General features: G+C 35.5%; 1 protein-coding gene across 12 annotated transcripts in view; it reads left to right on the top strand.

Moving 5' to 3' along the window:
- SGCE (sarcoglycan epsilon) overlaps positions 1–26,856 on the top strand; it is a 65,474-nt gene that overhangs the window by 7,881 nt on the left and 30,737 nt on the right. For 4 of the 12 annotated variants that reach the window (XM_057731744.1, XM_057731742.1, XM_057731745.1 and 1 more), the window contains exons 2-5: positions 8,395–8,502; positions 17,528–17,650; positions 19,304–19,461; positions 25,081–25,153. In XM_057731744.1, coding sequence (XP_057587727.1) covers positions 8,395–8,502; positions 17,528–17,650; positions 19,304–19,461; positions 25,081–25,153 — 462 coding nt within the window. Of the gene's footprint in view, positions 1–8,394; positions 8,503–16,022; positions 16,151–17,527; positions 17,651–19,303; positions 19,462–25,080; positions 25,154–26,856 lie in introns of all 12 variants that reach the window. The other 8 variants (XM_057731746.1, XM_057731748.1, XM_057731747.1 and 5 more) reach the window with 4 other exon arrangements.

Raw genomic sequence — 26,856 nt, 5'->3', positions numbered from 1 at the left:
AATCACACATATGAATGTGCCCTTAGAACTATGATAAGTGCTACAAACACTAGTAGAATTTCTAAGCAGGGGATTTGGCCAGACAGGGGGATTAAGGAAGGCTTCTCTGAGAAGGTACTCAGATCTGAAGGATGAGTCGATGTTAGTGAGGTGAAGAGGAAATGTATATTTGAGGTCAAAGGAAGAGCTCTGTAGAGGCCCCGGGGCAGGTTGCCTTGGCAAATAGAAGATGCTGGAAAAAGTCCAGTGATGTTGGAGCCGGGAGAGAAGGGGAAGCACCATCCGAAAGGAGGCTAGATAGGGGGTCAGGGAGCAAATTTTGCCAGATCCGTTAGACTACCTTAAAGAGTATAATCTTCATCCTAAAACCTACGGGGAGTCTTTGGAGGGGTTTAAGCAGGACTTGATCAGATTTGCATTTCAAAAAGAGCACTTTGGCTGCATTGTGATGAAGGATTGGAGGGGTCAGGTTAGAAGCAGTAGTTCGGAAGGCTACTTTAGTGATGACCTTCCGGGCTAGGATGGTGATGGGAAGATGAAGGCAGGAGGGACATTGTGAGGGGCAGACAGCAATCGGAGTGGGTTGTGGATTGAATTTGGGGTGGGGAGTGGCAGGAGATGTCAAGGATGATTTCTAGATTTCTGTTTTATTCATGAGGATGAATGGTGGTGCCATTCTCCGGATGAGGAATGCTGGAAGAGGACCAGACTTTAAGGGGAAGATCAGGAGTCCTAGTTTGGACAGGCTGAGTTTGAGGTGTGGATAAATAAATTATGATTGAGCCACACAGCATAAAGCTGTGCAGTCTTAAAATGTGATATCGAAACACGTTCAAGATACATGCTAAGGGAAAAAGTGTGATCACATTATGTAAAGAAAAGCATTGTGTGTGTGTGTTTATATGTGTATGTGTACAAACATACATTTGGATATGCATAGAATATGGAAAGATGCAGGGACTATTAAGAGTGGATACTCTCCGCAGTGGCATTGGAGGCATGGCATTGGAGGGAACTTTTATATTTTGTTTTCTACCCTCCTGGTTATACTATTTGAATGTATTACAATGAAAATGTGTCGCTTCTATAATAAAGAAAAATAATGACTGTTTCCAGTAAACACCCATTAGTGCATTATTATTATGCTTTTTTATGTTGAGCAGAATTTTTTCCTACAGTATTGTTTCCCTAACCCAGTAGCTCTTACCACTTTGCCTTTTAATCCTTTCCCACTAGATTGCACTATTAGGCTAGATTTCACAGTCTGTGTAGTATTTTGTATTCTACCTTTCACTAATTTTATTAATTTCAAAACAGTCCAACATTTTGCAGATGAGGACATTAAATTGTAATGGTGCATGTAACTACTGCATATATTGTGTATCCCATTTTCAAGGGTCACACTGGTGCTCCTTATTCATCTAGTGTTTCTGAGAGAGAATATAGGTAGTACTGTTTCTGGGCAGCAGAAACCCAGTATGTGTGTTGTTGGTCAGGCTATTTGAGCAAAGGAGTAAAACTGCAAAGAGAAGTGAATAACCCTGCCTTCTCCATGAACTATTTTATCAAACCAATACTTCTTTTATCAGACATTTAATTTTTCCTCCACTTTTGATATGTGTAATGCAAAGTTGAATTTTGTGCCCATGCAGTGTCTGCTTTTGTTGCATTATTTCCTCAGAATGAATACCTGAGTTTCTGAGAGTCAGAGAGTACAGATATAAGTATAACTTGTTTCTTATTACGTCTGGCTTTCCTCAAAAGGGTTAAACTGCAGCTCTCAACCAGTTTGCCTTGACCAGTACTGGGAATGAAGACTCGCTAAGATGCCATTTTCTCAGCCCTGTGAAGTTTGGCATGGTTGGAGCCCCTGGGCTTTTGCCTCAGCTGGCGAGCAGCCTCTAGTGTTTACTCCACTCTGCCATACAAATATCATCATTTTTTCATGTGTCTCATGACTGGGGGAAAAAAATAAGTGCTATGTTTTATAATGCCACTGTAGTGACAATAGTTTTTTCACTTGAACATCTATTTAAAAAAAAATTTAAATAAATCTAAAATTTCTTTCATATTAAGTGAAGATTCAGTGTAATAATAGCTCATAGTTTTTGAGAACATCATTGTGTGCTAAATACTCTTGTAAGGGTTTTAAGTGTATTATCTCATTTAGTATTCACAGTGTCTCTATGAAGTGGGCACTGTTCTGTCCGTACCAGATGAGGGAAGTGAGGTACAGAGACATTAAATAACTTGCCCAATAGACAAAAACTGTGATTTTGAACCCAGGCACTCTACGTCTCCAGAGATGCTAATTTAAACACTACCTTTCTGTACTTCAATTTTTATCTCACCCTAAAGTCTAAAATCTTACCTAGCTTGTGCTAAAATTATAAAATTCTAATAACTTCAAATTATATTCTATAATTACTTAGATTCTGCTCAGCCAGGCTCTTCTGTTTTAACAAAGTTTAGAGGCTTCTTATTTTGGCATTCTCGATTTAAAGTCTTGCTGTTACACTTTTCTTAGGAATATTTTTTCCTGACTCCCTTTGAGGTTGGGGTGGACAGTTCTCCTCAGCAAAGCCATTTTTTTTTCTCCATAAGTTCCAACTAATCTTTTAGCTTTCCTCTTTTAATGAATTGTGTGTGTGTGTGTGTGTGTGTGTACATAACACATGGGATTAATTTCCATGGACATTGTCTCATTGCTAGCTATTTCTAATCCGGCATTCGGGGAAAACTTATTTTTTTATAGAACGAAAAATAAGTTGAAGAGGACCTACTAGTAATAATAATATCTCAAATTACATAGCAAATGTATAGTTCACAGCTTGCTTTCCCATTTAACCATTTGGGGATAGTATTGATGACTAGGTGACAGAGACTTTGCAGTCAGCCAAGAAATGGGTGCAAAATCCAACTCTGCCACTTACTAAACACAATGACCTGGGATAAGTTGCATCATTTCCCAAGACTTCTTATCGTCATTGTAAAGTGGAACTAATAATACCTATTTCACATAGTGATGATGTAAGGAATAGGATAGTTATATGTAAAACCTTTAGTACCTTGCACTTGGCTCTGAAAACTTGGTAGCTAATGATAGTGTCAGCTAACATTTTTTAAAGAGAAAAATATAAAAACAAGATTTCAGTGTAAGAGACAATTTTAGAAGTATTAAGGATAGTTGCATAAAAAAGGGAAGAGAAAATCTGGAGGGTAAGAGAGAGACGTAATGATATGGGGAATGATGAGAGAAAGGAAGGGATGTAGGCGACATGAGCTGTCCATCCCATTTATGAAAACAAAGTCTGTGTCCTCTTTGAGTGCAATAGGAAAAGAGACAGATGAAACAGTGGACAGAAAAAGACTTGACAGTTTGGTTCTAAAGTGAGTGTGCTAATCAGATTACATTTCATTTGGCATTTCCTGCAATTTACTTGGACAGTGATGTTGGACTAAGTTATTATTTATTATTTCTATCCCTTGACGTTTTGATTAGCTCATCAGCAATCAGTCACTATTCACAGCTCTTCAATTGCTCTTATTAAATAGCACACCCGTCCTCACTAAGTCAGCAAATTATTCAGGTTTGGGAAAGAGTAATGTCTCTTCAGAGAGTGTTTGCCCCAGGCTAGATGAGATGTAGTCAAGCTGCTACAAGACTCCAGATGAATCATGGAACCATAAGACAAACTTTAAGTATTGAATGGTTTCTAGGGAATTTAAGGGCATGCCAGCCACCATTAGATTAATTCAGGCTTTGATTATTTTTGAGGAGCATTGAGGAATTGGTTAAATTGTATACCATGCTATGCTAGCTGATTGTGTGAACGTCTTCTTAGTTTGGGCTCTGTAAACACAAGATTCATATTATTCTTTGCTTTTGTGTTTATGAATTAGAGCGAAACTCACATCCAGGTACAACTGTAGCATAGATTATCATGAACCCAATGAGCACAGTGGAGTTCCTTTCAGGATTTCTGAGGATGGTCCATTACCTTTGGAAAGAGTCCAAGAACCAGTCTATACAGGCTGACTTTTTTTTTTATATACTAGATTAAATCTTGTAAAGTAATGTATAGAAAAAACATTTTCAAAAATTGAGTCATATTGTCCCATCCTAAGGAAATTTTCTCATAGGAAAAAATGGTGTGGTCCTTTTCTAATGAAAATCAAACTTATTAAAATACTAACTTTTTTTCCCCCAGTGAATATTCCGCATTTGTCAATATACAGATTACAGTAATTTTCTGTACAAGCAGTTAGCTGAGTGGATCCATGATCTTGGACACACAATGAAAAATAGATATTTCAGTGTTCTGAGATTTCTCCCTAAAGGTGTGGGACTTGAATGTTTAAGCAGACACATTATCCGTGGTGTTGTGTCTTGCCTTTATTGACATTGTCTGGTGAGTAGAGCCATAAAAAGTTGTCTTTTTTATTTAGATTTATTGGACTGTGGTCTTCTGTGGTCAAAGTAGGACTTTAGATGGATCAATATAAACTTTAAAAAAATGAATATGCTGAAAGCAATGCCAGCCTTAAACTAGAGCTATATCTGTGGGACGTGTTTAAACTATTTTAACTGCCTCTATTTTTTTTAACAATTGAGGCACCAAATTTGTCTTTTGGATTTTGAAATTTGTCTGTAAAAGCCAAGTAGGCTGCACTTATACAGAACCTGGAAAGTATGAGCAATATGTTGGTTCACCCAGCAAGGTTGTGCAGTGGCATTAAATCTTGTGGGTTAGTGAGGTTCTAAAAGCCAGAGTGTAAGGTAAAAAATTCCATGGACTTAAGTTACCCTAGTAAATCCTTTAAATTACCTGTAAAGTACATTATGTATACTTTTGTGTATGTAACTCCAAACAATAATTCTTATGCATAGCATGGTCTGAGAACCACTGGGCTACAATAAAGGAAGGAATGAAAGGGGTGCTGTCTGGACACCCAAACCATTCTTTCTTTATGGTAACTCCCCAATCCATGGAAAAGTGGAGAATTTTGAAGAGTATATGCTTGCCTGCAGGATTTACTCCATTGTGCTGTAGTATCAAGCCTCTATAACCTTCAGATATGCTAATAGATTCTCTTGGTTTTGTATGGATTGAACTAGACAATCTACGTGAAAGCGCCTTGCTCAGGACCAGGTGATGTGATGAATTTAAATGTAAATGTTGCTTGTCAGGTCCACATATATACATTGTTCTTTGAAGAATGTAGAGAAGAATTTGGCCACCTGCTACCTGTCTTTCTAGGTTGAGATTTCCCACTGTCCCAGTAGTGACTTACATGTTCTTGCAAATTGGCTGCATCTGTGGGCCAGGTGGAGGTAAGGGAGAGTGAAGTTTTCAGTTATAAGGATAGCCCTACATTTGGCACATTTGATGTGACTTGGTTGAATATCCTATATACCCTTGGGCATTGTGGGTCTTCTAGAGTTCGTGTTTGTGTGTGAGAATCACTTGATGAAATTGTGTAACCCACCTACCTAGACTCTCCATGGTGGAGTCATGAATATATGTTTAAAAATTTTTTTTATTATGTATTTTTTAGGATGTGTGAGAATATGTATTTTTAGAGGGTTGCCCAGCATGTTACCTTTGGAACCCAGCAATTAGAAAAACACTTGTGGGTGGGATATTTTGCCACAAGAGACCATGAACAGTTCTGATCCTATTTTAGCTTAAATTATTTAGGAAACTACTACTGTATTCTTCATCTAGATTTCAAAGGACATAACTTCAGTTCTTAGGTGAATCAACAATTTATTAGGTGAATTAGCTGTAAGATTGGTCTTTTAGTAGATATAAAATTAGTATACTTAAGTTTACATAATTTAAAAGTTCAATACCAACAAAGTCATGTATTCACTTGCGGTGCTCGAGCCTTTGATTTCCATTCCCAGATATCACTGAAATGATCACCTGAGGTTTTGCTTGATTGTTTATTTTTAATAACTTGGGTTTTGAATTATATTCGTTTCATTTTGGAAGGAGACCTGATATTTCTCATAATTTAGTTTAAGTTCAGAATTTTATTCAAAATTTAGTTTGAAAAGGAAATAAACATTTCATCTCTGATTTACTAGGATGAGGAGCCCTTTCAACATTGTGTCCTGTACCCCAATAAATGTTTCTGTCTTCACTTGTCCGTACTTTCTGATTCATGATGTATTCTCTTTATATGCTTATATAAAGCATATATGCTTTGTATATGTTTGTATATGCTATACAGTATACAAGTATATATATATTGTATGTATATGCTCGGTCCCACTCATTCTAGTTTCCTGGGATCATGTCTCATCATTTATGCTCCTTTTTCTTACACCTAGTCTCTTTCTCTCTCATATCTTCTTTTGTTTGTTTGTTTTTTTTAAAGCTCTTTATTGGAATACGTTTGCTTTACACTGCTCTGTGAATTTTTGAGGTACACCAAAGTGAATCAGCTGTATTCACACATATATCCCCATATCCCCTCCCTCCCACGACTCACACCCTCCATATCCTGGCCCTCTAAGTTATCACCCATCATTGAGTTTATCTCCCTATGTTATGCAGGAACTTCCTACTAGCTATCTGTTTTACATTTGGTAGTGTATATACGTCAGTGCTACTCTCTCACTTCGTCCCAGCTTCCCCTTGCCCCCCCCCCCCCAACCCGCCACCCTGTGTCCTCAAGTTCCTCAGCTTATAAGCAAAATATGTTTCCCTACACTATAATACCTTTCTCTCTACCTTGCTCTTCCTCAGTCTGCCATATCATTTTATCTCTTTGCTTCCCTATTCTGGCCAATGTTCTTAAACGATTAACTGTATTTGTTGCATCTACATCTTGGCCTTTTGTTGTCTGGCTTCTACTCTTACCACTTTATTGGAACTCCACTTTCAAGGAGTCACCAATATCTTTGACATCTAGCAATGTTTTCTGAACTCTCATCCTCTTTGACCTTTTTGCAGTAAGTGAGGATGTTGATCCACTCTCCTTTTTGACATCTCTTCCGTTGACATACGTGTATGACAGTTCAGGCTCAGTTGTCCAGCCTCTCTGACTGCCTTGTCTCTTATTTCTTTGCTGAATTAGCTTCTGTTTTTTGTTATGTAAATGTATTTATTAACATGTTCTGCCTTTGTTGTCCCTCCCACTTTTCATGCATTCCTTCTTGCTATATATTTTAGCTCCAGAAGCTAGGACAAAACTACAGGGTATACCCTGGGAGATTTGGGGACTGAGATGGATCCAAAGGTGACATATCTGAGATGGCTAGAGGAAGGGAGAATGAGATGGTGATCCAATGTTGTAATTAGGAGAATAGTACCCAGATATCAAGTCTGGAAGATAAAGATGAAAAATGGGAGACTAAGCAGTAAGACAGGTAGTCTGGATGACTGGAAATAGGATAGGCAGATAGGTCAAGAACGTGAATGTGTATCTTCTCTAGATCATTTCGAACCTGACAGTCTAATGCATGTTACCTGAGAGCATGATCTCTTTAAGGAATTGCACTGAGGCTTTGGGTTCAACAATCATTTCTCTGGTGGTGAACTTCAAATATGCATCTGAAGCTTGCATTAGATTCTCCTATGAACCAGAGCTCTATTTCTATCTTCCTCTTAGATGGTTTCACCTGGATGTCCAACTAGTACCCCACATTTAACATATCCCCAATTAAATTTATCATCTTTCTCCTGAAATGGACTCCTTTTGGGGATTTCTAATATATCACTGTTCTGTGTCATTCTGGATCAGAAATTCAAAGCCATCATTGATTCTTTTTTTAGCCCACATCCAGCAATTTGAAAAGTGTTGTCAGTATTCTCTCCATGATATCTTATAAGTGGCCCCACCTTTACTCTTCCTTTCTTCAACCCCTGATTTATGGGCCGACTGCTACTCTACACTCCAGAGATAGCCCCCTATGTAGTATCCCTTAACCCTGATTCTGTACATTGCTGCCTGTGTAATGTTTCCAAAACTCAACTGGAAATTTAAAAGACATTTTAAACTTATCACAATATTCCCAGCCAGGGAAACTTGCTTCCCCTCTCAGTGTTATTGTAGCAGCTATGCTTTCTACCACTGTGTGTGTATGTGTAATTGCTACACATAGTGTATATACACTATATTATATATTGCATATATATTTTTGTACATGAGTTATCAATCCCTATAGGTTGTAAGCTCCTTGGAGGGCAGGAACTGTTTCTTTACCTTGTATCCCCATATATTCCTTGTATTGACATGCAATAAATATTTATTGAATGGACTTAAACAGCTGGTTGGGCTGGAAGGAGTCTGATCCCAGTTAATATGTAGTAGGTGATCTGTGATAGTCACTTTAATTTGACATTAATTTCATTTTTTGTGCATTTGTTTTATTCTGAAAAGCTTTTTTATTAAGCTGTGCTGATGGCATAAATGGAACAGTTAACTGGAAGACCAAACAGGCCAACAATTTTATTATCAGCAGAAAAATGACTGCTGGGAAGAAAGATGGTGAGTTTAGGTTGTAAATCTAAATCCCTTTTGGAGAGTCAATTAAATGTCCGCTTCCAGTAGTCCTTTTGCTTTTTTAGTCATGTGTGGATTTTTTTTTTGATAAGTCAATCTGAAAAAATCAAATTTTGTTTTCCTAATCTTCTAAAACTTCTGATCCTCTGTTCTTAATCCATTATTCTCCAAGTTTTTTTCCTTTGCTGTAGTTTTGCCTTTTTTAACCAAAAATAATTCTTGTTTTTAACCTGTCGTTGCCCCTTATCCAGTCACTAGCTTGCCACTTATGAAAATTGTCCCAGTGTGTTTATTATAACAATTTACTTATAATGTTGAAAAACATTAAGTACATTTAACATAAATCGTTTAAAAACAGTATTTACATAACCTTAGAAAAATGGTCATAAAATATTTTGGCTAATTGTGGATGATTTTTTGAATGATTTTTGTTGCAAAACCAAATGGGTATGTTTTGCTCTTAAATAACTAGATGGCATTTGTTTTCTATTGAAAACATGGCCTGACCCTTGAGTGATTGATTGTCCTTCTAAATTTTTCTTCCCTATCTTTAATGTGTCCATTAGCAATATGTCAGGACCTTTGAAATAATGCATTTCATCAGGGAGGAAAAGACTTACTGAATAACCAAAAGATTAGTTGTTTTAAAAATATCAATTATCAGTATGAGCTTTCACTTAATATTTCTGGATTATTCGTCTTTATAATCCCTCTTAACTGCACCCTTACCCCCCCCCCACACACACAGTTTTGGCTATATGTAGTCATGAACATTAGCAGAACAGTAGCCCAGCTTTCATAACTTTGGGGTAACCAAAGTATCTATAAAAAGAACAACAATTTTAAAATATCTTGAAAAGAACAGTAATTTTATGTGATAAAATGACCTTACTGTCTTATAAAACTTTCTAGGTATCTTGTAGGAGTGATTCCTGGCTTACCTCATTTTCTTCTTACATTTCTGAGTTGGGGGGTCACCGACTTTTTTCCAGCTAGCATCAAATTGCTCCTCAGCTGAAATCTTCTACTCCCAGATCTGTTTCACAGTAGGACCAAGGCTCCCATCATCTCTTCTACTCTGCTGTCTTTGAAACAAACCCACAAACACCTGTGCATGTTTAAGGAATTTTCATCTCTAGTATCTAAAAATCCCCAGTTTTATAACAGTAAATTCTCATGAAAAGTTCACAAAAAGTTGTTTCAAAAAGCAGTAGACACACTTGTTTTAGGATCTAAGCACATTATCCCACAGTCCTTTCCCCACACCCTCCTTAGATATTCTCAAGGGATTTTCTGTTTCTTTCAAGGGAGTCACCGGTGACTACCTTATCTGGCTGCTCCTTAATCAAGCTGAGGGCCTCAGCTTCTTTGACACATCTACTCTAACTGTTTTCTAATCTTACTAGTTATGGCCCCAGATGGCACTCAGTATTGCCATCTGCAATGTACTTCCGTCCTGTTATTTCCCAAGGATTTGGGACCTGCCCTAATTCCTGCTGCCTCACACGAGATCACTAAAGATCCTTCCTCTGGACTTCACACTATTTTGCACTAAATTGTAGTCTTCCTTTCCCTTTTCTTCAGTTTCTTCCTTTTAACTTTGATCCCTAGAATTTCTGTCCTCTTTATGCATGTCCCTCCATTCCTGTTTGGTTTTGCGTGAAGGTACTCTCTAACTGGCTGTTACGCTCAGCTGAGGCATCTACTATGGAGCTGTTCTCAGTGAAATGTACTTTCCAAGGCCTTTACTGTAGTATTTTCTAGAATCTCCATCTCTTCCTCTTTCAAACTTCATACTCCGCTGGACCTCAAACTGATTTTCTCCCTGGAACCTGAGCCATAACTGTAGTTCTCAAAATAGAAATGATCAATACATCTTGAATCTACTGAAGTAACCATTTCAGGTTACCGTGTTCTCTTATTTCCTGTTTCTCTTGAACTCATTCTTTAGCTTCTTCTCCCTTCCTGGTCTCCTCCTCTAATTTAAATCCTATCATTATCATTTTGCATTATTAAAGTATCTTATACAGAGAGTAATGAGTTTAGTGGGTTGTAATAATGTAATGGACAGCCACCAGATGTATTATCTTATGTTATCAAATCAACAAAATACATAACTACTCTCGGTTCAAGCCCTGGCTTGTCCTCTTACTAGTCCTGTAGGCTTGAACCTGTCACTCAGTCTCTCTGGGTTCAATTTTGTTAACTATAAAACAAAGGACTGAACTTGGTTTTACGCATGCAAACTCCAATTGATATTATCTGTCAGGACTCCTGGGTTGAGTAGAATGCTGAGGCCATAAACAAGCAGGAAGTAATGCAATGATCTGTCTCTTAGCAGAGAAAGTTATTTGGCACGCCCCGATGCAATGACGTCTTAAGCCCTTTTCAATTGCAGTGTTCTTACCAATTAAAAATGGTTTGCTGTCACTTTCCAACTGACATTTAAGAAAAAACCAACAAAAGAAAACAAACACGTGATCATTCTATGGAAAAAATCAAGATATTTATCTCTAGTATAGAAAAATGGTTTTAGTAAGTGGCTTTGATTGGGGCGGGGGAGGGAGATCTTATGACATAAACTTTCAGCTTTTTGTAGAAAAAGATCCAAGTAGTGGTTTCCTTTCTACCTCGTGTAAAGAAAAGTGGTCCTATCTCTTAGAGGAATGAAGTTTTAAAAGGCAATTTAATGCCTTCGCCATGATGAATTCTACAGCGCAGGCGTGGACTATCTGTGACTGAAATAAAAACAAGAGCTGACCACTGCCGAATGAATGGCCTTCAGTACTTTGATGTTGAGTAAACTCAAGGGGTGAAGGGCGGATTGCCAAGAAAAGCTTTTGATTCTAAGCCAAGATTTATAAAGCTGGGTTGGTAAAACACAAGGTAAATTTTAAAGAAGAAACAAAACAAAACAGAACAAAACAGGTTGTATACCTGGCTGGATAGTGATGCCTTTCAAAATATTTTTCTACAGACATTATCTGGTTTAGTAATTAAATTTCAATTAGACTATAGAAATAACACATTGCAAAACAAATTAGGAAGGAAACCATAAATATATCAGGCTCTGAAAACCCTGAAATGAGTTCTCTTGCTGCAGAGACAGCAAATAGGATTCATCTCTTGTAATCAATTCCGATTAATTGGTAGCAGCTTCTTGGAGTGCTGTGTACGTATACAGGGGCTCTGAGCCTCACAAAGAGCTTTTAGCTATTAAAACCATAAAAGAGAAGGCAAGTCTTATTTTTTTCTGGCAGTACTTACAGTTTTTAATTATCAGAGATGATCATATAGTAAAATAAGTTTTCAGCAGTTGTATTTTTTTGTGTAAATTTCTTTTTAATAATATTCCAGTTCTTAACTGTAGCAGAGACGTGATGTCTCTCTCGTAAGTAGGATTTTGAGGAATTGGGATATCTAGCTGCTTAGGCAAGTTTATTTTAAAAGCTGTACCAGATAAGTGGCTATTCAGTATTATCTTTGTATCTTAAACATATTTAAAAGTCGTCTTCATCATTCTTATCCAAATTTTTTTTCAAATAATACTTATTATTAAGGCAATACTATGAACAGTTGGAAAATACGCTCTTATTTAATTAATTTGCATTCAGTTAAAACACCCTTGTCATGCTTCCAGATGAGTAGCTTATATCTTAAAACTCTGTGAACATGAGAGGCAAATTAGCAAAACTGAAATGCTTTTGGAAATAGGCTTCAATTTCTTATTCATAAATTACTTATTTTAGTGTGTTATGTTCTTAGGCTGATTTAGCGATTGCTAATGATAGTAGATCACAATGGATATCTTTGTTTAAATTATGCGGTGTATTTCCCAGACATCGAATATGTAAGAAATTATTTTATACAACACATTAAATCCATTCATTTTGATTTGACAGTTTGTTTATGTAACATATGGGTTGAATTAAGACTTTCTATGGTACACTTACTTATTTCTGAATGCATTTAATACATAGAGTTTATGCTGCCATCTCAAGTAATGGCTGTCTTCCAATTATAATAAGATCATCTTTTCAGAAGTATACTTTGTCAACTAAGAATCAGGAAATACGCCACAAAAGGGTCTCTGGGTAGCCAAAATAGATATAGCAAATGCAGGCTCCTGTTTTTCAATCTAGCAGAGCCCTGTGTGCATTAAGACAGTGCAAATTTGTTCTTACTTTAACATGCAATCCCACCTCATTTGGTAGTCTAGTTTCTAAACCTGCAGCAGATTAATAGCGGCAAAGTAGAAGGGATAGAGAAGCTGTTAGAGGAAACATACTGATAGCAATGAGAAATGACAGCTGACAACTTGTCTACAGATGAGAAAACAGAAAATCTATAAAACACATCCTTAAAAAGCATTAGCAGACAGCAACCCTCTAGCACTACTGTGACTGGTAAATGACAAGGCAACCAAACAGTCCATAAGGGCGTCATTGTATAATAGAGCGGAGTGCAATAATTGATGTGGCTAAATGATGATCTTATACCATAATGAAAAAGGATCGACCACCGAGTACTTTAGAAAACTCAGCTCTCAAAAATGTTTCCTTTCTTGGGGTTCCTGGTAAACTGAGATTTTACCATATTCTCTTAAACTGCAAAAATTAGAAAATGATGACGTAAGTGGACCTTTTAAAGTGATTAATTTGTTGATAAAGCATCTATGAGAGAGAGATCCACATAATAGGTACCTAATAAGGGTCACCTCGACGTGAATACTGACGATCTTTTATGACTTCTTAAAGATTTCAGAGGAGAGGAGGCTCTAAGATTGAAATCTAGCTGAGACTTGTAGGTTGTCACACTCAGCAGCCAGTTTATCTTTATAGTCATGTCCTTGTTCTCGATGCAGAGGAAGGGCTGGTAGGTGTTCTCTGGACTTTTTTTGTAGTGAGTGGACTTTGTATGTGCCTTTGCACAGGCATATGCTGTTAAAAAAATCATTGTGATAATTGTAAAGTGTTAGGCTCTAGATTCGTTAGCAATGCACCACCACAATCCTTTCAAAATTTGATGTTTACTAAACACATCCAGATTTGCTTTTGTTTTTAAGTAATTGTAAATAAGCACACAAATGTGCACCCTCATATCTTCATCTCAGTATTGCTCCCATAGGGAGAAAATTTCAAATGGACTATTAATAAAGGAAGACAGGATGCTATTTAGCTAGCACGAGGTCCCACTTTATAGCTACCACCATCATCGTCTGGTTCTTGGTTCTTGGCTCTCTGCTGTCACATAATGTACATTGTTGAAAATGGTCTGTAGTTTCTATGCCTATGACTAAAACATACAGGGAACAGTTTTATGGCAAGATTTTGTTATGTTAACAAGGAATATTGGAGCTGCATTTAAGGAGGGTGAAATACTACCCCGGACACTTGCCCACATATCTTTTTACTTTTCTCAACTCAGTTTTGTAATTTTTCCTTTAAAAAATTCTGTTATTTATGACTACCTGTCTTCAGTTTTTAATCTTTTAAATCTAGCTACCCTTGCGGTTTGAAGATGATGTTTTTGACCCCCTGTGGGTTGGACTTTTGGTGTAATTGTTTTGCCCATTAATGGTGATGGATTTGCAGGGATTTAGCCACAGACTGGTTTCCAGTTTCATTTGTATCCGGTGGCATGTGTTTGCAGAGGTAATGGATTTGCAGCTGTAGAGGACTGCAGAGCCATGCTGATACACAGAGCAGCCAGACCCTGTGACCTCAGCTTGATTACCATGGCTGTATGCTTATATATTTCAGAGACTGTTCAGAGATTTTTTTTCAGAGATGTGTATTTCAGAGATTCTTAGAGTGTTTCAGACTCATTTTCAAGACTTGCTTTTAGGGAAAACAATATGCTTCAAGCTTACTGTTTGTGAGTACTACCTAGACATATGTTAGTGCAACATGTGTTCATTGTTAAGTAACAGCCTTTGTTGGTGTTAGTACAAACCCTATCAGTATTGTTTATATAGCTCATGTTTAGAACTAGAGCCCATAACTGAATTCTCTGTGTCATTTGTTGCTTTTGAAAGGAAGCTAGGTGTAAATACTGCCCAAATAGCCTCTGTTGAAGAGCTGTTTGTTTTGCAAGTAACAAATGGGAAAGGTAAGGTAAAGGGCACTTCTCTGAAATGTTGTGTGGGTGCCCATAATTTAAACTGATGCTACAGAAAGAAAGTATTATTTTCACAAACAAAACATAGTGGCTTAGTCATTTTCCATTTCTAGATGATGAATGTGTCATACACCTGTATCATGTTTTTCTCAAGGTGAGAGGCATACTATACTTAAAGTGAAGTAGGCTTTACTGCAGAGTTGCCAAGGTAACTGACCAGCAAGTATGCAGTTCAGCAGATTGCAGAAAGGCAATTGAGTACACATGAATAAAGAAAAGTGCACGTCATCTTAAAACCCAGGAGGGTCCTGGTAGATTGTGGTTTGGCTCCGTAGAGCGTAGAAATTTTTTTTTTTTTTTTTTTTTTTTTATGAAAGCAGAAAGTGAGATGTTCTATGCTAGTCCTTGAAGTGAGGTGATAAGCAGTGACAGGTAACCTTTTATGGTTCTGTTTCAGGCCCTGCCACAGGCCATATAGAAAATAGAATCATGTGAATATTATTAACATGAACAACCTTTCTTTTTGATTTATAAGCTAGCTTTTACCACCTTATGGCAGCAAAAATTAAGGGAGACTGTTAGAAGTTTATAATGTAAATGGAGGATGGTAACTCATAAACTGCTACACACATATGAGAATTAGTTTAAGTTACAAAACTGAAATTGAAATTAGGTATTATATATATTTAGCCCACAAACATAAGAACTGTGTCTCCCTCTACAGTGCTTTGTATTAGAATCTATTCATCCATTCAGTAGACATTTGTAAAATTATTCACATATGCTTAGACACCTTCTAGGTGCTGAGAAAATAACAAAGGTAAATAAAGTTCAGTGCCAGACTTGAAGATGTTTTTAATCTCTAGAAAGAATAAATTGGATAAGCTCTGAAGAGATTCCTTTACATTATGTAAAACATTCCTGTGCTTTGGATGTAGGATTGTGATACCTAGAATTTAAACACCTTTCCATGTAGAATGAGGTAGCTTCTGAGCAGGAGCTCGCAAGCTCTCCATAATTTGACTCTTCTTCCCAGTTTTCCTCCCCCTTCCAGGATCTAGCATCGCTGACTTAATTCCCTTTCTTGAAAGGGCCCCACAGTATCCCATGATTGCATCTTGCATGTTTCACCACAGAATTGGCCCATCTCAGAGTTTCAGAATCTTACCAGTACTTTAAAAGCCATATTGAATTCTATTTCTTACATAAACCTTTTTTGAGACCTTTCCAGCTTCCATCACTCTTCACCATCTTTCCAGGTCTTGTCAGAACAGTTTGTCTCCCTGGGGGTCATACCTTGTTAGGGGGGTGTTGGTCTCCCAAACCAGATGGTGAACTCATGAAAGGCAGGGATTGGGTCTCATTCATCTTCACATTCTCCACAGCACCTAGCATTCAGGGGATGCCATGGAATCCAGCTGATGAAAAATCTCCAGTTCTCATCCTCACTATTTTTCTATGATTCATTCATTCATTCTTGTTTTTTGTTTTTGGGACGGGACCATTTTCACAGGTGAGTAAATTTCTCTTGGGTAGAGGTTGGGTACTCTAAACGCCATGGGAATGCTTACCAATGCTAGTACAAAACCAGTCAGGAAAGAACGAGTCTCCCTACATACCTAGTTTAAACCTAACTTGCAGCTTCCTTCCCTGTGTTACCATAGCCTTTGAAGTTGTGTTTTTAGTAGTAAAGCTATGGATACATGAAGCTACAAGCCAAATATTCTAGTTCAGTTCCCTGTGTTTGGCAACCATCCATAGAGCTGCAGGGGCAGATTCTCACAGATAAAGAAACATTTTGTGGGAGTTCCTATTTTTATGCTGAAAAATTTACTGTCAATGATTTTGCCATCCAGGGCTTTTAGTTAGTTGTGAGCCTGGAGTGAGCAGCCTTGGGTTCTTAAGGTTAATTACTACATTTACAAATCCATCAGTGACTAAGAGAGAGAACTTGCCTGATAGGGTTTATCTGTTTAAAAATTGCAGCCACTAGCCAAACAGGAAGATAGAAAACCAGAAGAGATTGTAGAGGTGACAAGGGTAATGGCAGTAATGTGTTGGTGGAGATGATGATATCAGAGGAAAAAAACGATAAGTTGAAACTAATCAAACCAATTTGGTCACTTTAATGTACTCACATCATGTATCTTAAGTAACCAGTAAATCATGAGATCTGCCCCATTTCACTTAAAGAAATGATTTGCACTGAATTTTATTATGTAATTGTTATTGCTTATTTAGGAGGTAGTGTAATAGACTAGATTATATGAGTGAATTATTAAATGTCAAGATCAGGTAAAGTGGAATAAATCATTTCCAGAAGAGACACGAGGAATAATACTCAGAGAAAGAGTATCCAATGCATTTTTATAAGTATCAATATGTATGAAAGTCACCTTACGTATATCAATGGTATTATGTAGTCTGATATGCTCTGTCTGGCAAACAGTTAATACAGTGTAGATTCTTATCATTTAAAAGTTAATCTTTATACTTTGCTTTGGAAGAAGGAGTAAGAAAAAATATACTTTAGCAATTATATAGTTGGTCAGTTCTCATGATGTATTATGTTGGTAATAATCTCCATAAAAATTACCAAAAAGATATGAATGTCTTTATTATTTAATAATAATTTAAAATATTCAGTATGCCTAATTCTGCTTACATAATATTTGAAAAGTCTGTAAACACACCAAGTTGAGAGTTGTTCCATGTTTTGTCCTAAAACCACTTCCCTATAAAACAAACTTCTTAACAATATCTTGCGTGTTGCTTCATTTTTCTCAGAAATTTCTACATAGTGAAACCCTTCTTTACAGTGTAAGTAAATTTTCAAAAGCAGACCTCATTATTTGTCTTTCTGTCTCTTATCTTTCCTCTTTGTTTTCAGTGTACACTATTTTCTCCAAGGTGCACTCTGATCGGAATGTCTACCCATCTGCAGGTGTCCTCTTTGTTCATGTTTTGGAAAGAGAGTATTTTAAGGGGGAATTTCCCCCTTACCCCAAACCTGGTATGTTCTTGGTGGGGAAAAAAGTGGTTAATTTACTAAATTTTTCTTTTTGTTCAATGTGCATAATCTAGATGATGTATGATCAAGTATTACTGACATTATTTGACATGGTCTGGATATGTGATAAATTAATTGTTGTAGAATATTTCCCATGTTAAGATTAGAAATTTAATTATAGAAGGAAATAATTCATTTTTGAAATTTAAAGAAAGCATATTTATGATTTCCTAGTCCTGAGTTTTGTGCTTCTGACAAATGATCTACCTGTATTCTCAGAGAAATAATTATAGCTGTACAATTATGATTTTCCACATTAAGACTTAGAGTCTCACATAGTACATTGATTTTTGGAAAACTATACATATGTTGTAGAAAAGAATGAAATATGGTATTAAGAAAGTTCTCAAAAAAGCTTTTACAATATGAGATAATTTTATATAACTACATAATGATATAATGGAGATTAATTTTTCTTCAAAGTAATACCAATTACGAAGCCTTATTTAATTTACTATTGGTTTAAATTATGTTATGTTGGATTGTCACAAATGTCATCAAATTAATGAAGATATAGAAAGAATAGCAAGAGAAAATATATTGTTATGATGACTCTTACTTAAGTAACAAATAAAATGAATTTTCTGAAAATTATAGCATTAGAATGAATATAAACATTACTTTTGTGGATTATATGATGAATAGCATACCTGAAAACACTCATAAAGTATAGTTAAGCGTGTTCTCACCAGCATTTAAGAAAAAAGGCAGTCTTTTCATCAGTTACTTAAAAAATGTTTTGTCATGAGGGGCATTCTGTTTTTGCAAAACTATATAGCTAAACCTTTTGAGCAGCAGCTTCAACATTGGAGAAGAAGACATGTAGTTCAGAGAATAGTTTCTGGAGTCAGCCAAGATTAAATTCTAGTTTCACCACTTAATATGACCATGCAGAATTAACAAGGAAAATTATATACTTCATCAATAAAATTAAGGCTAATAATAGTACTACTTTTATTGTTATGTTTGAAAATCAGACGAAATAGTGCCTGTAGAGGCCAGGCACATGCTAATAAAATGACACTATTATTATTCTTTATTATTAACAAGTGTCATGTTATTGCAGTTCTTTTGAATTTGGATTTGGATTTTTTAACTCATCCTCCAGTGTTTTTAAATTATATTATTTTTGTTTTGATGATACTTTTATAATTTTGAGATATCCCTTAAGGTTAATTTGATGGCATTCAGAGTTTCATGAAAGGAAGATTTCTCAAGAGAATGAATACATCAACATGGTTAGGGGATTTTCCTGAAAGATAGTTAGTTTGTCTCATTGGTAGAACTCTTCCACTGCTATGTGACCCCCTCCCCCAAAAAAAGAAAAGAAAAGAAAAGAATATTTCCCTCCAAATTGTATGAATATGCTTTCTGTGTTGTATCAGATTTCTAGCCAAACTTAACAACCAAAAGGATTTTTTTCTTTACGTGAGGCCGTAATCTAAATTCCCAGATGGATTTTTTTTTTTGGTATGTATTTAATTTGCTACAAGTATTAAGAAAAAAACATTTAGACAGACATATTTTTTATTGAAACTATCAAAGCAACATTTGAAAATAACTGTCTTATATCTTACTTCTGTGTTTCTTACCTAGGCGAGATTAGTAATGATCCCATAACATTTAACACAAACTTAATGGGTTACCCAGACCGGCCTGGATGGCTTCGATATATCCAAAGGACACCATATAGCGATGGGGTCCTATATGGGTCTCCAACAGCTGAAAATGTGGGAAAACCAACAGTCATTGAGGTAATTTACTTTGAAAGAGCAAAAATATATTCTTGGTCTTTTGTAATATGAGTTTCAAATGTTGTAATTGAAATTACATGGCAGTGGTTTTCAGTATTTTATGCATGAAAACACACCAGATTACATTTGGAAATGTACTGTTCCTTTCTGTTCATCTACAAAGTTTTTTGTTTCAGCTTTTGCGCAAAAAGGGGCAGTCTAAATCTGTGAAAAAAAATTAGAAGACACTTAAAAGAAATAAATTACTATGAATTGTTTTTAAGAAAATGAATACAAAATTAGAACGTTTCCTCTAAATTTTAATTTCAGATTTCATGTTCATTCAAATACAGTCATTAAGCAGATGTCTTTTGAGCCCATCATGTGCTGAACATTATGATAGGTGTCAGTGGTAGAAAGATGAATATTAGCTGTGCCCTGCCATGTCTTCAGTTCAGGGGTTGAAGCACTGGAATGGAAACTCAAACTCAGCCAACACTGACATAACTGTTATAATAAGAAGGTGCTGTTTGATGCAGAGTTGTAAGAGGGTAAATAGACATTCACTAAGTAGAAGGAAGGCTATTTTAGGCAGAAGATATAGCACATCAAAATCTTGGAGACATAAACAAAACCCCATGGTCTTAGAGAACTACAAGTGTGACTAGAGGACAGGATGCACTCCAGAGGGCAAATGATGGGAACAGAGGTGTTGATGTTGGTAGGGGCAGATCTTTGAGGGCTCTATAAACACATGCGGATATGCTTGCCCTTTACTTTGGGAGTGATGGTGGTGCTATAATTAATCAGATTTTTACTAGTACCTAATATCATACCTGGAAGATATTAGAAATTGAAACGATAACAAAAACAATGATGACATCAGACCTTTAATGGGAATTGGTTTTTTTAAATGAATGGATATAAAAGCTAAAAGTGTTTCCCTCTTTACTATACCTAACAAAATCAGAATTATAATGGCAATTAATGGCAGGAGAGGCTTACTATAGTTTTAGGCCTAGATGCCTCCAGGATCTTAAAGTGGAATTTAACTCTTCAATTCAGTAAAGACTTAATGGTAGTTACCAGGGCACCAGCATAGGAACTGCTAGTGGAATTTGCAGGAGTTTGTACAGATCCTGGGTGACATGTTTTCTACCACAAGAAATTTGTAGAATTTCTGCAAATTCTCAGGAGATTACATGCTTTGAGTTTTTCTCCAATGTTTCAATCAGCCGTGGACTGTGGATATGAGCTTCCATGTTGGCCGAGAGACGGTGTTTCTTCATTTGAACTGAAGTTTCTGTTAACATGAATTTTCAATGATTTCTATCTGTAAATCTGCTTTCTTAAGGCAATGTTGATATAAGCTAGAAATATATGTAGATACAAGGAAGAAACTTATTTAGAGTTATTGTCAAAATAATTTTTAAATATTCGGTAAAGTTATAAAAGAAATATATATGTAAGTCACCACGTTGCTAGATTAAAAAAGAAAAACATAATCACCTTGATAGATTCAGAGAAAGCATTTAATAAAATTCAACACCTATTCTTGATAAGAAAAAATAACTCTTAGCAAACTAGGAATATAAGTGAACTTCCTTAACTTAGTAAGTTATTTATCAAAAATAATAGCAAACATCATTTTTTAATGGGAAAACACTAGAGGAATTCCATTTAAATTCAGGAACAAAACAAGAATGACCCCTGTATCACATCTATTACAGAATATATTAGAAGTCCTATCTAGTGCAGTAAAGAAAGAAAAAGAAATTTGTAAGTATTTGAAAGGAAGAAATGGAATATTCAATGATATAAAGAGTCTATAGGCTATTAAAATCTTAAGCCTAGCAGTAAGCTATAGGATCAGTATAAAAAATTTATATTTATTCATTAAATAACAAGTATTGAGAAAAATACATGTTTTTAAAAGATACCATTTTTAGTAGCAACAAAGTTATAAAGTACTTGGAATAAATCTAACAGAAGGCATGCAAGGTCTGTGTGGGAAAAATTATAAAACTCTATGGATATTAAAGAATGCTTGTATAAATGAAAAGATAGTTCATTCAGGGACAGGAAGATGTAAAATCATGAAAGCATCACTTTCCCTCTGATTCATCTATAGATTCAATGCAATTCCAGTAAAAAAATCTCAATAAATTATTTCTTGGAACTTGGCAACTAATTCTAAAATTTATAAAGAAGATAATAAAGAAAAATTGACACTTAAAGAAGGAAAAAAGGGAAAAGATTTCTTTCCTTTCCAGATATCAAGATTTATTATAAATATGTAGTAAGCAATCTAAGCAATTATAAATTTGTATTGATACAGGGATAGAGAAATTCACCAGTGAATAAAATAGGGAGCCCAGAGACAGATCCATCTACGTAAAGAACAATGATACGTGTCTAAAGAGATGGTGCCACAGATCACAGATAGGGAAAAGGAGGTCTGTTTACTGACTGGTACTCAGCCATATGGCAAACGTAAAATTGGATTCTTACTTCATAGGAAATACAAAACTCCTGTGTAGGTAGATTAAGGATTTAGCAAAATTTTAGACTATTTTTAAAAAATATACAGGAGTATCTTTCTGCATTTGGGGGTAAGGAAGGATATCTTAAATAACACCTACATTTTTTTAAGAGAAAAGATTGATAAATTTTACCATAAACTTGTGAACTTCTGTTCATCAAAAGAAAACATTAAAGACAACCCACAAGCTGGAAGATGATATTTTAAATACATATAGCTAACTAATGACAAGTATGTAAAATATAAAAAAGGACTCCTGCAATTTCAATAAGAAAAAGACATGAACAGACATTTCACCAAAGAAGAGATATAAATGCCATTTAAGTAAAGAAGCTTACTCTCATCAGCAAGGAGGAATATTCAAATTAAGACCCCAGTGAGAATTTTATCCTCAGTAAAGTTCATTGCAGTGGATATGGGAATTGGCGTAACCACTTTGGAAAACGGAATATTTCACGTAGCTGAGTATCACTGTACTCTATGATCTAGCAGTCCCACTTCTAGGTATTCACTTAAGCAGGGAATTGCAGGGAATTCCCTGGCGGTCCAGTGGTTAAGACTTGGTGCTTTCACTACCATGGCCCCGGGTTCAATCCCTGGTCAGAGAACTAAAATCCCGCAAGCCATGCAGCACGGCCAAAACAAGAAAAAGAAAAAAGAGAAAGAAACACTTGCAAATGTCTTCCACCCAAAGGCATGCACAATCATGTTCATTGAGCAATGTTTGCATAGGAAAACACTGGAAACCCACAAACCAATCAAGATCCAGAAGTCCATCAGCAAGAGAATAGATAAATTGTGGAGTATTCATACAGTGAACATTTATAGTAGCAATGAACTTAAGCTTGCCTGGCAACATGAATAAATGTTTTTAACACAGTGTTGGATAAAACAAACAAATACGGTTTGTTTTTGTACAAACAAACAGACTACATACACTTTGCCATTTTTATAGAGCTCAAAAACCAGCAAAATGAACAATATGTTTTAAGCATACATGTGTACCTAGTAAAACTATATTTAAAATGGATGGAATGATAAACACAAAATCCAAAATGGTTACTCTGGTTGGAGAGAGGCAAGAGGCTAGGGTAGGAGAGAAAGATAGGGATTGTTGAGCCAGGATTCACAGGGGTTCATTATACCTTACTACCAACATATCATGTTATGAATATCTATCAAATAATATCTAAAAAGATGATGAAAACTTCGCATTTCTTTCATCCAACACAAGTAGTGATTTACCTGTAAACAATAACATCTGTATATAGTAACATTTTCAGTGTTTAAAAATATTCTATTAATAATATAGTCAAAAGATTTTGCATATCTTAAACTAATATTTAATCATATACATCCACTAATTAATTTATTCAGTAGCTATTTATTAACATCTAAAATAAATCAGCCACTATTTTAGAAATAGAGGATCAGAAAGTACACACACATGCATACCTCGTTGCTGTGAAGGGCTTCACATCATCATAAGGAGAATTTGATTGAGGATGTTAGTATTTAAATATCTCATTAGAAGTGATAGAAGAATTGCATTCTGTTATAGCTGTTAAAATTAAGCATTAAATATAAATTCAGATAATAAAATTCTTCCTCTTGATTTATGAAAGGTTCTTTACGCTCTTGTGTAGCCTGTGATTTTAAAAAGTTATTAGAATTTATGAAATTTACAATAATGACATTTGTGATAATTATGGGATGGATAGACAGAAAAATATTGCCATTAATTTGAAAATGTTTAACCTTTTTTTCTGAGCATTAGCTTTGAGATATTATAACAAATAGTATCTAATATTTTTTTCCACTGAGAATATGATTAAACTTTTTTGCAGGGTAAACTTTTAAAATCATGATGATTCCCAAATGTTTTTTGCATTTCTTCATTTGCTGCTTTGTGCCTCGTTTATGTTAATGACTAGTCTTAATTGATCACGTGTCCCAACAGAGAGCAGCAAAGAAGTCATTAAAGCCAAAAGAAATTTGGCAAATTCTGGAGAGAGAATTTTTTATAAAAGTGGGATAATACACTTTTCAGAATATATACTTTTAAATATTATTAAAGGTTTGGAATTTTTTATTCCAAAATTCAGATTTTCACTGTTCTCTCAAATAATATTTCTGATGAATGTAATGTATTTTATTTAAAGCTCATTATGATGCTATTAAAATCTTTGATACTTGTTTTTAAATATGCAATATATTTCTTTTTAGCTGTGTCAGTTTTGTTTTACGTTTTTGTCTTTGTCAACTACAGCTGCAGTTACTGCCAGAAGGCTAGTGTTGGGATGCTAAGACTTTTACACAATCATTTGGGGTTTTTTTTGAGGTACTGCAGGCCTGTCTGAGTGATTTAATATCTATTATAAAGTTAATTATTCCTTGATTTTTTGAAGCCATATCCTGTTGTTGGCCTTTGCTTTGTTTGTTGTTTGCAGTGGCTATTTCTGAATGACTTTGATGTAAGTTCATTGGCTCTACAAACATTTACTCATATTTGATGCTGCGAAGGGATTGATTTGTGTTTTTGAGCATTTGCCATCAGCTTCTTAGACTGTGATCCCTACTGCTCTACTCTCATTGTGAGATATGATTTCCAAAGGGTTCGTGACATTTCTTGACTGGTTGGTGTGCAGTTTAGTATTGAATGCAAATAACACAGAGATGTGCTTGTTTTAAAGTGTACTTTCTGGTATGATCCTTAAGCTCCATTTAAAGGTACACAAATATATTGTTTTGGTTTTTTTGAAATTTTAGAACGGCTCTGGTAAGTAATTCATAATGGTTAATCCATTTACTAATGATGCATCTGCATTGCTACTGGCACTTAACAGTCTTCTATAAAAGGGTTTTTCTGATTTTAACTTGTTGTTTTAGCATGTTAAATAGACCTGACTAATTATCTATTTTCCCATAATATTGCTAAAAGCTCTGAGTTCTTGTTGTCCACAGAAGGAATACTTTGTAAGTATATAAACAAATAATGAAAATGGAAAGAATGACAATTTGTTTTCATTTTGTCCTTAATGAATTTCATTTTCCAAATAACATTTCACTTCTTTACTATGACTTTCTTTTTCTGATAGATAACTGCATACAATAGGCGTACCTTTGAGACTGCAAGGCATAATTTGATAATTAATATAATGTCAGCAGAAGGTAGGTATGGAAAAATATGTTGCAGATTATTTCCTAATTTGCAAGAAGTATTTCATTATATTTTATATGTATGTAAAATATAGTTAAGGATTTTAAAGCACCGCATACCTACTATAACTAATGAAATAGTAACATGTAGAAAACTAAGCAATATTTAATTCATGATAAAATACCATGATGTGTCTTGGTGCTGAAAACCTCAGGATAGGGAGTCAAATATAGAGGCTACTTATTTCTCCAGGCCTTGGTTAAATCATCTGTAAAGTGGGACTGAGAATACCATTTCTCTTATAAGTCTGAGGTAAGGATGCCATCATTTAAGGCTCAAAATGTGCTTGACGTAGGGCTGATCATAGAATGCATGATGGATATTATTTTACTTTAAAACCTATCATAGGTAGTAGTCTAGTTGTATGTGATGATAAAGAGTTGTCTATGGACAGAAATAAACCATAATTTAGGTCACAATCTCCTTTATAAATATTTAATCATACATCAGTAATTACTGGAGTCCATCAACAATTTAGAGTTACACATGCTCAAGTTGTAAATGATGCCTAACAATTGAAGGTTAGGGACACAGAATTCCAAGAAATACACTATCAGATATTCTGATCCTGTTTTGGGATTTAATTGAGAAAAATACATACCACTGAAAGCTTTGTAGTTAAAATTTATAAATCATGGGATACTATACCAGATACCATTTATGAGGGTGACAGGAGAAGAACTGATATAGCATTTCCCCCCGCAAAACAGTAAAACAGTTGTGCATCCTGGATAGGAAAATTCTTACTTCTGTTTACTAGTACAATTAAAAACAAATAAGCAAACACAGCACATTTTATCAGAGCCTACTAATTTGGCATTCATAATAATTCAGTAAAGGCTGGGTTACAAATTACCTTTACACTATATGAAAGAAAGAAATTTCTGTAGAATTGATAATGCAATACATAACTGGGGAGAAGACTGCTGGAAGATTTTGAACCCCTTAATGTGAGTTTTTTCCCCAGGCATTTTAGTGTAATAATTGCAGACAACAAATGTGCTAGTTTAAAATTTAAAATGACCTTCATATATGAAAAGAAAGTCCAAGTACCAGTTCCTTTGGCCTGGACGGAAGGCCACTTTTCCACTTCCCAAGGGCTTTTGGAAGGTATTCATGTTTGGATCAAGGAGATTTTTATTCTTGACTCCAGTTGTAATTGGATACTTGCCTCCAGTCCAAGATGTCCTTGTAGAATGGGAATACCTTAAATGAGCAGAATGGTTGCACAGTTCCCTTTCTCCTTGGCAATCCATCAGTTTAGTTATTATATATATTACATTACAGTGGGCTTGGACCACCAATGTCACTATTATGCTCTCAGAGGGACTCAAAACCGTTTGCAGGCATGGGAGTCCCTACAAACTGAAAGATAGCTTGGTCTACAGTTCGAACCTCAGTCCTGTCAACACAGAGTACACAGGCATCCTAACAGGTGATGCTGACGTGTGGGGACCCATGTTCAAGCAGATACTAATGGAAGACTGCTAGATGACTGAAGGATTGAAAATTGGCGTTAAGGGCTATTTATGTAAATCAGGGTTGAGGGAGGACAAATACATGGGTTTTGAAAGCCTCCTTTTACATAGGGGTCAGTGACCAAAACTCTGAAAACCAGTGCACCAAATGGCAGGCGTTTTTGCTTGCTTATCTT

This window comes from Hippopotamus amphibius, chromosome 4 (genome assembly GCF_030028045.1).
Source record: "Hippopotamus amphibius kiboko isolate mHipAmp2 chromosome 4, mHipAmp2.hap2, whole genome shotgun sequence".
In the NCBI taxonomy this organism is placed as follows: domain Eukaryota; kingdom Metazoa; phylum Chordata; class Mammalia; order Artiodactyla; family Hippopotamidae; genus Hippopotamus; species Hippopotamus amphibius.
Note: the sequence above shows the minus strand (reverse complement) of the source record. Positions and strands in the feature narration are given on the sequence as shown.